Source organism: Paroedura picta, chromosome 15, assembly GCF_049243985.1.
Source record: "Paroedura picta isolate Pp20150507F chromosome 15, Ppicta_v3.0, whole genome shotgun sequence".
In the NCBI taxonomy this organism is placed as follows: Eukaryota; Metazoa; Chordata; class Lepidosauria; order Squamata; family Gekkonidae; genus Paroedura; species Paroedura picta.
Genome location: NC_135383.1, coordinates 548,143 through 562,294, shown reverse-complemented (window position 1 = coordinate 562,294; position 14,152 = coordinate 548,143). Strand labels below are relative to the sequence as shown.

The following is a 14,152-nucleotide window of genomic DNA, read 5'->3' as shown; positions in this document are numbered from 1 at the left end:
CTTCGCTTGCCTGGTTCAGCTGTTCCAGTGTGTGCTCTCTGTTTTCTCCAGCCCAACGTCGTGGGCCGCCTCTGTAACGAGTGCACCAGCGGGACTTTCCACCTCAGCCACAAGAACCCCGAGGGATGCCTGAAATGCTTCTGCATGGGGGTTTCGCGCCAGTGTGCCAGCTCTTCGTGGCACAGGGACCAGGTACTGCCCTCTGAACTCGTCAGCCTGCCTCCTTGCTGCCAGCGCTTGGAAAGAAGGAAGCGCCTGGCCTCATTTCTGGCCAGGACAGGGCCTGGAGCCAGGGTGGCCAAACTGTGGCTCTCCAGATGTCCACGGGCTACAATTCCACATGCTGGCAGAGTCTCATGGAACGTGTAGTCCATAGACATCTGGAGAGTTACAGTTTGGCCACCCCTGGCCTGAAGGAACTAACCTGGGCTTGGCCCCTCTCCCCCCTCCCCCAATGATGCTTTCTGGTTCCAGGTGCGAGTGGCATACGAGGATGCCGAGAAGGGGCAGTTCACCCTCTCAAATTTGGCCAACACCCGGACAGTCAGCGAGGGAATCCACTTCACGGGCCTTTCAGAGCTGACTTTTTCCTCCTTCCATGCCTTGCCGCGTGACGTATACTACTGGGTGCTCCCCGAGCGCTTCAAGGGAGACAAGGTGCTTCTCTGGGAAGCCTGCTGGGGGGAGAGAGCGTTCCCTGCGGGGGGGGGAGGGGGCAGCAGATGCAGGACGGCCTGTGACGCTGCCTTGGGGGCTGCCTCTGACTACAGGTCACCTCCTATGGGGGAGAACTGCACTACACCATCCTGCACACGGCTTTTCCTGGGGCCTCATTGCTGCATGGCCAGCCAGATGTGCTGCTGCAAGGGAATGGCATCGCCCTGGAGCACAAGGGGAGAGCAGCCCCCTTGTCAGGAACACCCTCCACCTTCACAGTGCCCTTCCGGGAGGTAAGGAGCATAGAGTCTGGGCATAGAGCCTTAGAGTAGGCAGGTGCTCCCTGCAGCCAAGAAGAGCAAAGTCCCTTGGCTCTCAGTACGCTCAGCCAGTCCTTGGGGCTCAGTAAGCTGACGGGGCAGGAATGTTCTGGAAGCTTCTGTGACCTTTTCCTGGCAAAGTTTCCTGTGTCGTGCCGCGAAGGGGCAGGAGGCTTAGTTTTCTTTTCTCTCTGCTTTAGCAAGCCTGGCGTCGTCCGGATGGGCAGAATGCCACACGTGAACATCTCCTGATGGCGCTGGCAGACATAGACGTTTTCATGATTCGGGCCTCCTATTCTGAGCGGCCGTCAGAAAGCAGGTAGCCAGGGGTGGGTGGGGGAGGAGGCTCCCTGTGAAAGATGGGGGGCAGAAGACTCACCCGACAGGGGTGCCCGGCCTTGGACTTGCCAACCCAGCCTGAGCTGGGAGGACTTGGCCTCCATCGCCAGAGCATCCTTGCAGCTGGTCATGCTGCCACTCGTGGTCTCCCTCCCACAGGATCTCGGGCATCTACCTGGATGTAGCCGTGCCCCATTCCACAGGGCTGGACACGGCGGTGGAGGTTGAGGAGTGCACCTGCCCACCAGGGTACCGAGGCCCTTCGTGCCAGGTGAACATGAGCTGTGTGCCAAGGCTTGCCACTTGCTTTCCTTGAGGAGCTGGCCAGAGGCTGGTCGTGAGGAGAAGGGCAGGGCCTCTCAGCCCCCTTGTTGCCTAGGGAGGGCAGCTGCCCTTCCGCCAGCTGCTGAGCCCCGTTATGCTCTGTCTCTCAGGACTGCGATGTCGGGTACACACGCACCACCAGCGGCCTATACCTGGGCACCTGTGAGCCCTGCGACTGCCATGGGCATGCAGCAGAGTGTGACCCCCAGACTGGAGGTTGCCAGGTGAGGCAGCAGGAGAACGCTCTAATGGCCGATGCCCAGGTGGCTGTCACCTGCTCTTGAGGAGGGGAAGGGGACGGCATCACAAGAACTTAGAAGGGCTGGGGTGAGAAATGCACAAGAGCTGCAAGCTACAACTCGGCTGGGATGGGTGGGAAATGAGCAACGCCAAGTATTTAAGGGAAAACATTGCAATTTGTGGGGGAAATGCTGCTGATCCTGGCAGATTTTTAATTTTTAAAAAATGGGAGTACTTTTTAACATACCGCAGGTGGATCTCCCTCCTAGGCATGATAGCCACCTACGCGTGTGGGGAGAGGAAGTGTCTCTTCTGCTATCTGCTAAGATGAATAATCTGAAAACAAAGCAAAGTGATTTACTGCTAATTCAGTAGATTAATTTGCTCAAGTTCATACCATTTGTCAGCAAGGATTCCCCTGCTTTGGGACAGCCCTCTCAGAAATACCCCCCCCCCCTTTTTCAGAACTGCCAGCACAACACGGAAGGTCCCCGGTGTGAACGCTGCCAGCCGGGCTTTTACGGGGACGCCAAGCATGGTAGCCCCAGAGACTGCCAGCCGTGCCCGTGCCACGGACCTTACTCTACCAGCCAGTAGGTGCTGCCTTCTTTTCAGCCTAGCCTGCCAGCCTCCTCGCCCCTCAAAAGTAGATTTGATCACTCTTACCCCTGCCTTTCCCCTCTGCCAGGGACACCAAGACATGCTTCCTGGACACGGACGGGCAGCCCACGTGTGACTCCTGCCACCCTGGCTACGTTGGCCGTCAGTGTGAGAGGTTAGCTGGCCAACGCAATGCCGCCACCCCCACAGCTTCTTGCACTGATCCAGCCCCCTCCCTGCTCTGGTGCAGCTTTGGGCCCAGAGACATTATCTGCCTGGAAGAAACTTTGCTCCTTCTGCTGTCTCTGCCTGGCTCTCGGGAGATGGGGCTGGGGGGACCGGAGGTCAGATGCGGGACTGCCCTCTCTGAGCTTCTTTGCAGGGGGCAAAAAGCCGTGGGGATGGTCATGGGTATTGTTAACAAAGCCTCTTCTCTTTGTCTAGGTGTGCTGCTGGCTACATGGGCAACCCTGTTTTGGGCCAGCCCTGCAGAGGTGAGCTCCATATTTGAGCTTGGGGGGAGTTCTGAGGTCCAAGCTCAGAGGCCAGGTAGATTATCTCTGTTTCTGGAACTCCCTAGAAGAATCCCCAGAGATGGGTAAAGGATTTGGTTGCAGCAGCTCTCCCCTTGTTTTCAGCATCTGGCTGTAGTTACAGAGAGAAGTGTGTTCTTGAGCATGTACCAGGTGCCCTGCCTTTTCTGCACCTGGCTTCTCAGATGTGGAAGGTCCTCCATGTTGGTGGGTGGGCCCTTCGCTCTGTGGATAGGAATCTACTGGTTGTCCCAGGCCCCCGGGATGTTCACCTGGCTGCGACCCGGGCCAGGGCCTTTTCGGTCCTGGCCCCAACCTGGTGGAATGAGCTCCCGGAGGAGCTAAGGGCCCTGCCGGAATTACCAGCTTTCCGCAGGGCCCGCAAGACGGAGCTCTTCCGCCAGGCATACAGTTGAGGCCAGGGCAGAGCCCAGATTCCATCTTGGATCCCTTAGATCCATCGGCCAGTTCCCTCTCTTATGAGACCAACATTATAACCTCTGACTGAACAGGTGGGGGTTATAGGGAACTTATGGGAATGGAAACTTATGGGGTTTTATTGTGATTTTAATGTTTTATTGTGAACTGCCATGAGACCTCCTGGCAAACGGTGGTGTACAAGTTTAAACAATAAATGAATGAATGAATAAATAAGTACCTGGTCCCAAGCCTCGTGGGGAGAAGGCACAGGTTTCCTGGCCAGGTCTGCGTGGTGAGGGTGCCCCAGGAGACTTGCCTCAGCTTCCCACCCCACTTTTGCAGAGCCAGGTGCCCATTGCCAGTGTGACCCATCAGGCAGCCTCAGCAGCCAGTGTGATGCCAGCGGGCAGTGCCTGTGTAAGGTGAGGCAGCTTCATGCTCTTGGTGGGGGGAGAAGAGAGGGAAAGAAAGGGGGAGCCTGGCAGTTTTCCTCCCTCCCCCACCCCCGCCAAAGGAACAGGCACGCTGGTTTGTAAGGCACCCCCCACCCCCTGCCTCCAGAGCACCCACTCCTTGTATTCCCCTTGCTGCCCGTCAGCTGCTGTTCCTGTCCCTTTGACCCCTCTTTTCTCCTGCCTGCCCCATCTTCTCTGTGGGATCCCAGTTCCCTTCAGGCTGAGGCCTGTTTGTACTGGCGGCAGAGCCGTTGTCTCAGCTGTACCTCTGTGGGCTCCTGTGGCTGGAAGCAATCCCCCCCCTCAATCTCTGCCTTTTGCCCCAGGCCCACGTGGAAGGACCCTCCTGCAGCACCTGCCGGGCCCACCACTTCCACCTGAGCGCAGAGAATCCGGACGGCTGTCTTCCCTGCTTCTGCATGGGAGTGACCCAGCAGTGTGCCAGCTCTTCCTCCTACCGGGACCTGGTAAGCAGCTGAGTGGTCCCCTCCTGGGCTCAGCCTGCGTCCTGGCCAGTGGGGCCTGTAATCCACCTCTGTCCCTCCCCTCAGGTCACCAGCCCCTTCCTCCCTGGCAACACCCAGGGGTTTGCCCTGGTCAACCGCCAGCACAACACCCGCCTCCAGACGGGCTTCACCGTGGAGATGTCGGCTGAGGGTCCGCAGCTCTCCTATGGTCGCTTTGGACAGCTGGGGCAGGAATCCTACTACTGGCAACTGCCAGAGGCCTACCTGGGAGACAAGGTAAGCCCTGAGTGGCAGGGGCAGGGTTCTCACCTCCCACGTCAAGCTGGTGTGTGGGCTTCAGTGGGAAGGCTGACTGCTGCTCCCAACGTACAGATGAAGATTTGAAGATTGCTTATGCCAGGTCAGACCATTGGTCCACACAGCCCACTCGCTGCCTGCTCCTCCAGAAGCGCTCTCAGCCCCGCCTTCTGAGATCTCTCGAACCGCAGGGTGGAAATCTTCTCCAGGCAAAGCACATTTCATGGCTCCTGCTTCTCTCCAGGAAACTGTGAGGGAGTGCAGGCTCCTTTGGGGGAGGGGAAAAATAGCAAGCAAGATAGTCACACTGAAGTTGTGCATGTGTGCACACAATCTCAAGGCTAGAAAGCCAGCCCGCTCCTTTGCTGGAGGATGCCTCCCAGGAAGGGAGTGGAGCAGATTGGGGCTGTACCCCGTCTTTTCTGCCAGACAACCCTTGGGCGTCTTCCTCTTTGTCTGGCCCCCCAATATACTTTGGGCTGCAATTGGTGGGCTGGATCAGATTGGAAGCAACAGCAAAAGGCAGGAGCCGTCCAACATCTGGAAAGGAAGATGGAGGGCTGTGTCCTGTGGGAGGCCTCAGGTGGACCCTCCCTCTGCTCACCTGTTTCTTCTCTGTCTCTTCTCCTTTCTGCCTGCCTTCTCTTCTGCCTAAATTGATGGGCAGAAGGAAACCTATTTTGCTCGGATGCGCCGTGCCCACAAGGTATGCAGGCGAGAGGATGCAGTGCAGTGGAGCATGGTGCCTTTGGGGAGCTGCTTCTGGGGGGCTGATTTAGGGTGTGGGGTGGAACCACACCTTCCCCCTTAGTCAGGCTTTTTGGCAGCAGGGGTGAGGGAGGCATGCTGGGTTTCCAAGCCTGAGGAAGACGTCTGTAAGCTGCAGGGGAGCTGGCCAGGCAGACAAGTGGGGAGAGTCTTGGGGGGGGGGGGTGCCTGCTTATCTGCATGTTGTCAAATGCTGTGGCTGTTTGGCCAGTTGGAGGCTGTGTTACCTAATTATTTGTGTCTGTGGCTTGAGTCACATAGCCCGATGTTCCACCTCATAGTTTGTGTCATGTTGAGCAATTGAGAGAGATTTGGATGGTATTTGCTTCCTCCTCCCCATGTGTGCAGCTGAGCCTGTGACTTGCCCCTCCCAAACCTACGACCTGCCTCCTTTCCAGTCTCTCTTGCCCTCCTGATGGGTGACTTCCTGGCGGTGGTGGTGGCGTAGGTGTTCAGCATGGCCCCTGTGGAGGGGAGGCTGTGCACAGTCCCAGGACTGGCAGGGGCAGGCGTGGGGGCATTTGGATCGGATTTTAGGCCGGCTGCTGCTCAAGCCCCCTCCTGTCCCGCCCCAGCAGAACTCCCTCTCTCTCACGGAGGAGCAGCTGAGAAGGGAGGTGACAGCTGGCCGGATCCTCAGCTCCATGGGTGCCACTGGCAGGGCCAAACGAGCCACTGAGGTAACAGGTGGGGGGGCTCTGGCAGAGTGGGGAGGCCACGACCAGCCATTGTCCTTTGGCTGTGGAGGTGGGTGTGGCACAGCACAGGGAGGTGGGTGCTCCGGGCTCTGAAGAGCAGCTGACCTGGACAGCAGGGCTCTCTCTCCCCCCCTCTCCCCCTTCTTCTCCCCTCCTTTCTCTTTCCTTTTCTTTGTGCTTCCTCTCTCTCTTCCTCTTGCCTTCTTCTCTCTGACCCCCAGGCCCAAGAAGCACAGCAGAGACGTGATGCTGAGATCTGGGAGATGCTGTCCCGCTTCGCCATGGGGCAGGCATCCTCCTCCAGGGCAGCCATAGCACCTAAGAGAGGAGGCCCCTCCAGGACCCCTCCTGCAAGACTCTGGGCCCCCTCTGCTGCCCCAGCAGCCCTCCCGCGCCCCTTTCCTGCCACTCGCCCTTTCTCTGTATCCTCCTCAGCAAGGGCTCCTCTGCTCCCACCTTCTTTAGCTGCTGCTCCTGGCTCACGCCCTCAGGTATAGCTTGACCTTTTCATGGTGCACCTGGAAGAGTTCTTTGGGGGTGTCCTGGCTTACCCAAATAGTTGCCCTCTCTAAGTGTGCATTGCTTGACATTCCTTTTGTGAATGTGCCTCACACATACACAACTGGGATTGGGCTGAGAGGTCCACAGGGGGGGCACTTTTCTGTGCTCCTTTCCTCTGAGCTCCCACGAAAGAAAGCTCTTCCTTCTTACCCATTCTTGTGTATCTTGCATGCTGGTGGGCCTCTTGGTGCCCGCCTGCCTTCTGCCTTCCTCCCTCCCCCTCACTGCATCCTCTCACATCTTTTGCTGACCTCAAGTCCCAGGGGGAAGAAACTCCCAGAGGCCAGGCTAAAGACTTCAGCAACCTGCTGTCCTCCTCCCAATACCAGGCCAGGGTGTCTGAGGCCACAAAGGTACTTGTGTGATGGGCATGCTCTTGGCCTGGCGCAGGTAGCCAGCAGGCAGTGGGCGTGACTGAGCGTGGGGTGCATGCTTCATCCAGACCCGACCAGTGGCTCTGTGCTGAGCAGCTGGCAAACCGGCAGCTAGGAAGAGAAGGAGGAGGAGTGTCCCAAAACCCTGCAAATGAAATGTATCAGGGGAACGCAGACCTGTTTGTTGTTACTTGGACTGTCAATACGTTTGTCTCTTCTTCTGGGTTTGGAGGGGGGAGGCACACGGCCGGCTTGCCTTGGCATCGTGGGCTGTGCTGGAACAGGCCAAGACAATGACTGCAGAACAGCAGTCAGGAAACAAATCTCCTTCGCCATCTCTGTTGGGAGAGGGAGTGTTTCACAGATCAGTTTCTCTTTCCTCCCAAAGTTATTCTTTACCAGGCATTTCGGGGCGGGGGGCAGGGGGGGGAATCTATCAATTTCCCCCCAAAGGCTTATATTTCCAGTTGACAAAAAGAAAAAGAAAGGCTGCCTCGTTCCATGGAGATCAATTATCCTGCAAGTGTAAACCGGTAACTCCTGCAGCCAGTGGTCTTGCATTGCGATGCCCTGGAAGTGGCCTTATTCTGCCGTGTTCTCCGATGTGGCATCCTTAGAGTGGCTTTTGGGGTGAGGGTTTGTCTGAAGAACTGCTCAGAATTGAGCCCTCTGGATCTGTGGGCTCTGCCTGTGCGTATGCTTCCTCCTCTTGGGTGCCTGCCTGCTCTGCGGTGTGCCGGGTTTTTCCTGTTGGGCCAGCTGGGACCTTCTCTTCTCCCTCTCCCCCTTCTGTCTCAGTATTTGCTGCTCTACAAAGGTTTCTCCCTGCTTCCTGAAATCCCTCTCTACTGGGAACTGCCGAAGGCCTTCTTGGGGGACAAGGTAATCTCCCCACAGAGACACAGGATGGCTCAGGAAGACCATCCTAGGAGGGAGGGGTAGAGAAGTCTTCAAGGAGGAGGGCAGACAGGGGAGACGGTGGTTTGTGGCAGGATACGTGTTGAGACCCCCTCTCCTTTGCCAAGGAGCCCCAAACCCTGCAAGTGATGCTGGGCTTTGTTTTCCTCTTGATTCTGCGCAAACTCTGGGGCTAGCAAAGGATGCTTGTGAGCAAACTGCCTGCAAGGAGAGCCACGAAGCTTTTGGGGAAACCACCAAGGGATCCTCCTTTTTTCCTTTGAAAGACTCCTGTCCTCCTTCCTTGACACTGACAAGCACCATCCCCTGTCCTGTGTAAATCCTGTTTGGATCGCTTCCTACTCGAGGTGCACTAGAACGAAGCCGAATGCTTTCACCCAGTTCTGAGGCTGGTGCACCAAATATCTGAGCCAGCAGCAGCTCTATTTCAGCCCAGCACAGGTGGAATTCCAAGACGGCGCTTCTCTTGTGCTTGCTGCAGGTCGGCTCCTATGGAGGACGCCTTCGCTACACCCTTTCCTACGACGCTGGAGGAAGAGGCTCCCCGCTGCCAGATCCGAATGTGCAGATCACTGTAAGGAGGAAGGGCTGGGGTGGACTGGTCTCTTCTCCAGGCCAAGAGGAGTTGCCGGGAGCCCCCCCTTTTGTCCCTCCCTGAAGGCCTCTGGGCTTCACAATGCCAGTGGATGGGAAGCGTCCCTCGCATAGACAGGGGAAAGGACGAACTGCAGTGAGATCTGGCTCAAGGCCAAATCACGCTCTGGACTCCAGGCCCCCTCTGCCCACTGGTTGGGGGTTGTGGGAATATTAGAAGTCAGCATTGCCCCTTCAGTCCCCGCAGAGTCCGAGGCAGGTGGGGCCCTGGGGGGCCCATGACGGACGAGCCTTTCTTGGGGGGGTGTCTTTTCAGGGCAATGATATCACTCTGGTGGCCTACCTTCCTGAGCTGCGGCCCCGCGAACGCAAGAGCTTTGAGGTTGTCTTCCAGGAGGTGAGGGGCTGTCGTGTCACCTGTGCCCCTCCTGCATTGGGACTGGCCTCGGGCAGCGTGGCTGAGCCATGTGCTGGAGAGTCTTGCTTGCTCGCTTGTGGTTGGGCCGCCCAATGGACATGCAGCCGTTCTGCTCTGCAAACATCTTTTGGAACTTGTCTGTGCCTCTGCTGGGGCCGCTCTGGCGTTCAGGGCTGCCTGGCTGCGTCTGCCGCCCATCCCGTCTTTGAGGAGCACAGAAGCAAACAGCGCTGGCTGCTGATGCCGACCTCCATTCCCAAAGCTGCTTTTGCTCACATGCCCTCCTGCTGCCCCCCGGAGGAGACCCTCCCTCCTTGGTGCCACTTTGTCCTTCCTTTTCTCCCCAGCAACATTGGAAGCGGCCAGACGGGCAGCCTGCCACCCGTGAGCACCTGTTGATGGCTCTGGCCGATCTGGACGAGATCCTCATTCGAGCCACCTACTCCACGGACATGGTGTCAGCCGGCATCACGGGCGTCAGCATGGAGACTGCCGTAGCCACCTACACCAATCTGCCACGGGCACTGGAGGTGGAGGAGTGCCGCTGCCCACCAGGGTACCAGGGCCTCTCCTGCCAGGTGAGATGACTGACTCAGCAAGAGAGACTGTGACGAGTGACTCTTGGGCACCGAGGGCTAATCCCCCCCCCCTTCTCTCTCCCCCTGTGACAGGACTGCGCGGCTGGCTACACTCGCACTGGGGGTGGCCTCTACCTGGGCCACTGTGCATTATGTGAGTGCAATGGGCACTCGGACACTTGCCACCCGGAGACAGGCGGCTGCTCAGTAAGTAAGCTTTGTGGGCCTGCTGGGGGCAGACCGACCTTTGGCTCTTGGCCTGATTGCTACTCGCAGACGCCCATCCCCACGCCTTGCTCATCTTGCCTTCTCTCCCACCTCCAGAACTGCCTCCATAATACTGGCGGAGAGTTTTGTGAGCAGTGTGCTCCCGGCTTCTACGGAGACGCCACTGCTGGCACCCCGGAAGACTGCCAGCCATGTGCCTGCCCATTGCTGGATCCCGAGAACCAGTGGGTATCAGCTGTGGGGAGGGCCTGGCGGGCGGCAGGCAAAGGCAGAACTGACAGCCGTGTCCTTTCCTCCTGTAGATTCTCACGGACGTGTGAGAGCCTAGGGGCCGGGGGCTACCGCTGCACCGCCTGTGAGCCTGGCTACGCTGGCCAGTACTGTGAGCAGTGAGTGCCCTTCTCGGTGTCCTTTCTCCAAAGCTCCCCCAGGGGCTGCGGGAACCTTGTGCACTGTGTAGGGGGGTTTGCACGCCCACCTCATTCAGCCCTGTTGACCCCCTCTGCCTTGCTGGCCCAGGCTGGGCAGGGAGGGAAAATAGAAAACCTGTGAATAAAGAACAGTGAGTCCTTGGCCAGGCCAAGCGTGAAGAAGCTGCCTTGAAATCACTTTCCAGGCACACTGGGCTGCCAGTGTTGCTGCCCAGGGAGGTGGCCTCATCTGCACATCTCGCCCCTTCTCAGGTGTGCCTCAGGCTATGTCGGGAACCCCAACCTCCGTGGCCATAAGTGTATTCGTCCGGGTGAGTGAGTGAGGGTCTCCCCTTCTGTCCCACACACTGTGGCACCAGCTGGAGGTGGAAATCCCCCCTGTCTGGGTGCTGCAGATTGTCCCCAACCCCAGATGAGGGGCCCAGAGGTGGAGATGGAGCCTGGCTGCTTTCTCAGCAGGGCTGCCTGTGGGCGTGGCTGCGAATTAACAGCGGAGCCCCCCTCCAGGACATCTGCAGCTGTCCTCCACTGTTTGCTGGGAGTCCTAGCCCCTTTCCCATCTCTCTTCAGGGTCTCCAGACCAGCCTCCGCTCATTGTCCAAGTGTACCCCCCACGGACGGCAGTGGCGCAAGGTAGTGAGGTCACCCTGCATTGCCAGGTCAGTGGGCAGCCCCCTCATTATTTCTACTGGTCCCGGGAAGACGGGCGTTCTGTTCCAGGCACAGCCCAACGCAGGCGGCAAGGTGAGTGATGTCGGGGGGCAAGGTGGCTTTCTCTTCCCCTCCCTGTCTGGGCTGAGTGCCACAGTGGGGTCCCCTGTCCAGCATGGAAAGGCAGCCGGGGGAGGGGCAGAGCAGGAAGTAGAGAGGGTGCCACTGGGGGTGAGGTGGGGAGCAACAGAACCCTGCCTGAGCCGGACGGAGCCTTCCCCTCCCAGGAAGTGTGTTCTGTGTATCATTTAGCCCCGCAGTCTAGGACAGAGGACCAGAGGGCCTTTTTGGCAAAGTGGTGTCAGGGCATTTCTTCGGGGATTTGCCACCATTCTCTGGATATTGTACTTCTCCTGCATGATCCTATTTGCTCAGTCACAAGTCCTGTTGCAAAGACCAGCCTTTGGAAGAAGATGGGTGCTCCGTACCCCACGGCAGCTGGCAATTTGGTTCCCCACAGCTTGGCATTAAGCCTCAGCCTCCAAGACCTTCCTCCTCCATGCAGAGCCTCTGTTTTGCCTGGGAGGGAGCCTCCCCTTTTAAATCCTCTGGAGCTGGCCAGCAGGACCATTGCTCTGCCTTGGTGGGCCGGCTGGGAGGAGCAGTCCTTCCCCTGCGACCCGGGGAGCATCCCATTCCAGCAGCACCTCTTTGGTTTGGAATGTCCAAAGCCTCGAGGCCTGGAGAGGCCCTTTCCTTGGCCTCCAAAACTCTCCAGGAGGCCTCTGAGTCTGGCGTCTTCCTGGATTCCACGCAGGCGAGGAGCTCCATTTCCCCAGCATCCAGCCCTCTGAGGCTGGGGTCTACATTTGCACCTGCCACAACCCGCATTACAGCAACACAAGCCGGGCCGAAGTCATTGTCACAGGTGAGAAGGACACGGGAAGGACAGGGGGGGCTAGAAGGGGCCAGCTGAGCAGGAGGGGCAGTGTGGAGGGCTCACTTCTCCCTCCTGTCACAGAAGCGCCCAGCAAGCCCATCACAGTGACGGTGGAGGAGAAGAAGGTGCAGACCATCCAGCCAGGGGGTGACGTCACCTTTGTCTGCACAGCCAAGAGCAAGGTGGGAGAGGGCTCCGCGCAGGCATGTCAGGGGTGGGGGGCAGCCTCGAGCGGTGTGCCATTTTACTGTGGGCTCTGCAAGCAGGTGAGTGGCCGGGCGGGGGGGGGGGCAGCATTTGCAGGCGCCAAAGAGAAGTCTGCCTGCAGCAAGATGGAGGAGGCCAAGTGCCTGAGTCACAGGACCCTTGGAGCGCCATTTGCCTGGACAAAGATCCCAGTGAAGAAAATGGGGGGAGGGGGGAGCACACACTGCCTGGGGGACACAGCATCCTTGCTTGGGGCCTCTGGAGCGGAGGGCTCAGCGTGTGCCCCCAGAGCTGTGGTGTACCAGGACTGGCACTCCCACACGCTATGGGGCCTCCAGCAGGGCGAGCCCCAGCCAGCCCCAGCCCCCCCGACCCCCTCAGAACGTCTTGTGGAGTCCGGCTGCCGGTTCTCCTTTTCATCCTCCGGCTACTCCCACAGTCCCCCGCCTACACGCTGGTGTGGACGCGGCAGAACCACGGCAAGCTTCCCGCTCGGGCCATGGACTTCAACGGCATCCTCACCATCCGCAATGTGCAGCCTGAAGACGCCGGCATCTACGTCTGCACTGGCTCCAACATGCTTGACATGGATGAGGGAACGGCCACCCTGCATGTGCCAGGTGGGTCCCTGGGGCTCGTGCGCTTGTGCCTGAACACTCCCCTGGCTGCACACTACTCCCAGCACTGTGCCGTCCACCGCACACAGGGACGGAGGGGCTGTGGTTCACTGACAGAGCACCGATGTGGCACGCGGAACATCCCAGGTTCAGTCCCTGTTGAAAGATCTGGCAGCAGGGGATGCGGAGACCTTGGAGAGCTGCCGCCCCTCTGAGAAGGCAATCCTTTGATGGATCGGAAAGGTCTGATTCAGTAGAAGGCAGCTTCATGAGTTCATGTGCCCTTGATGCGGCCTCATGTGGTTGGCGCCTCTGGCACTTGGGCAACTGCCTCTTAGACCAGCACCAAACGTCGGAGGCCTTGCAGAATTGCTCGGCTCGTGTGGGAGGGAGGCCTCCTTGCCTTGCTGGAGCTACTCCGGTGCTGATTGAGCTTGTGATGAAGGGGCACAGAACAAAGTATGGGGAGGGGGGGTCCATTGCCCACCTGGCAGCCTGCCGAGGTCTCCAGAGGGCAAACCTGCCTTTAGTCACGGGAACGAGGCTCACAGCAAGCATCCTTTCCACCTGGGCCTGTGTGCGATGTTGTCCCTCGTTTGCAGCTCCGTCTAAGACTCAGATGTTCTATGGACCGGTAGAAGTCCTGGAAGGCCACAGACCCTGTAAGTCGGTTTGGGCGGCCACTGCATGTCCCAGGCCCCGCACGGAGGGCCCTGACTTGTCTCCTGCACTGCTCTTGGTGGGTCTCTCTGGCATGGAGGCCCCACCCTGACACATGAGCCTGTGCCAAGGCCTCCTGCCCCAGATGTCAGGCAGAATAGGTGCATGTTTCCTTGGTCTGAGGACGGGTTTGCAACTGCATGGCATGGCCTCTTTTCTGGACCTGGAAGTTGAAGGATGGGAGCCACTTCCTGGCCTGAATTAACCCCCCCCCCCCCCAATTCCACTCCTCCCTTTCTGCTGCAGCTGGATCAGCCGTCCCTCCCATGGCCGTCGTCCAGCCCTCGCAGCTGAGTGTCCAGCCAGGCCAGCCGGCTGAGTTCCGCTGCATCGCCACAGGAAGCCCCCAGCCCACAGTGGAATGGATAGGTAAGCACTGCTCTGGAGGAAGCCATGGCCCTCTCTTGTCCCTTTCCAGAGCCAAGGGCAGCAGGTGGGCCTGCCCTCCAGCAAGGCCCCGCCCCCCAGGCCCACCTGGTGCTCTTCTGCTCCCTCTGGTGGGAGCTGCAGCCCGGTGGCTTTGCGGCTTGCAGCTGAGTGTTCTGTGGAGGAGGGAGCCTTTGCAGTGCAGACTCCAAAACGCATTTGTGCAGAGGGCACCACAAGGATCCCACAATCTCTTTACTGCCTTCCCCAGCTGCATACCCACTGGGTCCTCCAGGGAGTCTGCCAGGCTGTTGCCTGTAGGCTTGGCCAGAGGAGAGCCCCATGCCTGGCACAGCTGTCCCTGCAAGAGCTGGGGAATCAGTTGCCAGTGGGGTCCTGGGGCTGCCACTGAAGCTTTGTTCTCTGCTGCA

The 14,152-nt window shown here is 58.9% G+C and overlaps 2 protein-coding genes across 18 annotated transcripts in view; one reads left to right on the top strand and one right to left on the bottom strand.

Annotated features, from left to right (window-relative positions):
* The window catches only part of LOC143824435 (proproteinase E-like), a 193,012-nt gene that overhangs the window by 55,397 nt on the left and 123,463 nt on the right, over window positions 1-14,152 (bottom strand). The gene's annotated exons all lie outside the window — the stretch shown is intronic.
* The window catches only part of HSPG2 (heparan sulfate proteoglycan 2), a 97,016-nt gene that overhangs the window by 57,384 nt on the left and 25,480 nt on the right, over window positions 1-14,152 (top strand). For 7 of the 17 annotated variants that reach the window (XM_077311738.1, XM_077311740.1, XM_077311736.1 and 4 more), the window contains 30 exons: window positions 52-192; window positions 475-657; window positions 771-950; window positions 1,178-1,296; window positions 1,476-1,587; window positions 1,751-1,864; window positions 2,346-2,473; window positions 2,569-2,655; window positions 2,925-2,974; window positions 3,776-3,855; window positions 4,215-4,355; window positions 4,440-4,631; window positions 5,320-5,358; window positions 5,996-6,100; window positions 6,340-6,609; window positions 6,937-7,032; window positions 7,852-7,935; window positions 8,453-8,545; window positions 8,882-8,962; window positions 9,331-9,561; window positions 9,655-9,768; window positions 9,886-10,013; window positions 10,092-10,178; window positions 10,473-10,531; window positions 10,791-10,964; window positions 11,689-11,799; window positions 11,893-11,993; window positions 12,458-12,638; window positions 13,238-13,297; window positions 13,602-13,724. In XM_077311738.1, coding sequence (XP_077167853.1) covers window positions 52-192; window positions 475-657; window positions 771-950; window positions 1,178-1,296; window positions 1,476-1,587; window positions 1,751-1,864; window positions 2,346-2,473; window positions 2,569-2,655; window positions 2,925-2,974; window positions 3,776-3,855; window positions 4,215-4,355; window positions 4,440-4,631; window positions 5,320-5,358; window positions 5,996-6,100; window positions 6,340-6,609; window positions 6,937-7,032; window positions 7,852-7,935; window positions 8,453-8,545; window positions 8,882-8,962; window positions 9,331-9,561; window positions 9,655-9,768; window positions 9,886-10,013; window positions 10,092-10,178; window positions 10,473-10,531; window positions 10,791-10,964; window positions 11,689-11,799; window positions 11,893-11,993; window positions 12,458-12,638; window positions 13,238-13,297; window positions 13,602-13,724 — 3,664 coding nt within the window. The remainder of the gene's footprint in view (window positions 1-51; window positions 193-474; window positions 658-770; window positions 951-1,177; window positions 1,297-1,475; window positions 1,588-1,750; window positions 1,865-2,345; window positions 2,474-2,568; window positions 2,656-2,924; window positions 2,975-3,775; window positions 3,856-4,214; window positions 4,356-4,439; window positions 4,632-5,319; window positions 5,359-5,995; window positions 6,101-6,339; window positions 6,610-6,936; window positions 7,033-7,851; window positions 7,936-8,452; window positions 8,546-8,881; window positions 8,963-9,330; window positions 9,562-9,654; window positions 9,769-9,885; window positions 10,014-10,091; window positions 10,179-10,472; window positions 10,532-10,790; window positions 10,965-11,688; window positions 11,800-11,892; window positions 11,994-12,457; window positions 12,639-13,237; window positions 13,298-13,601; window positions 13,725-14,152) is intronic. The other 10 variants (XM_077311747.1, XM_077311746.1, XM_077311748.1 and 7 more) reach the window with 7 other exon arrangements.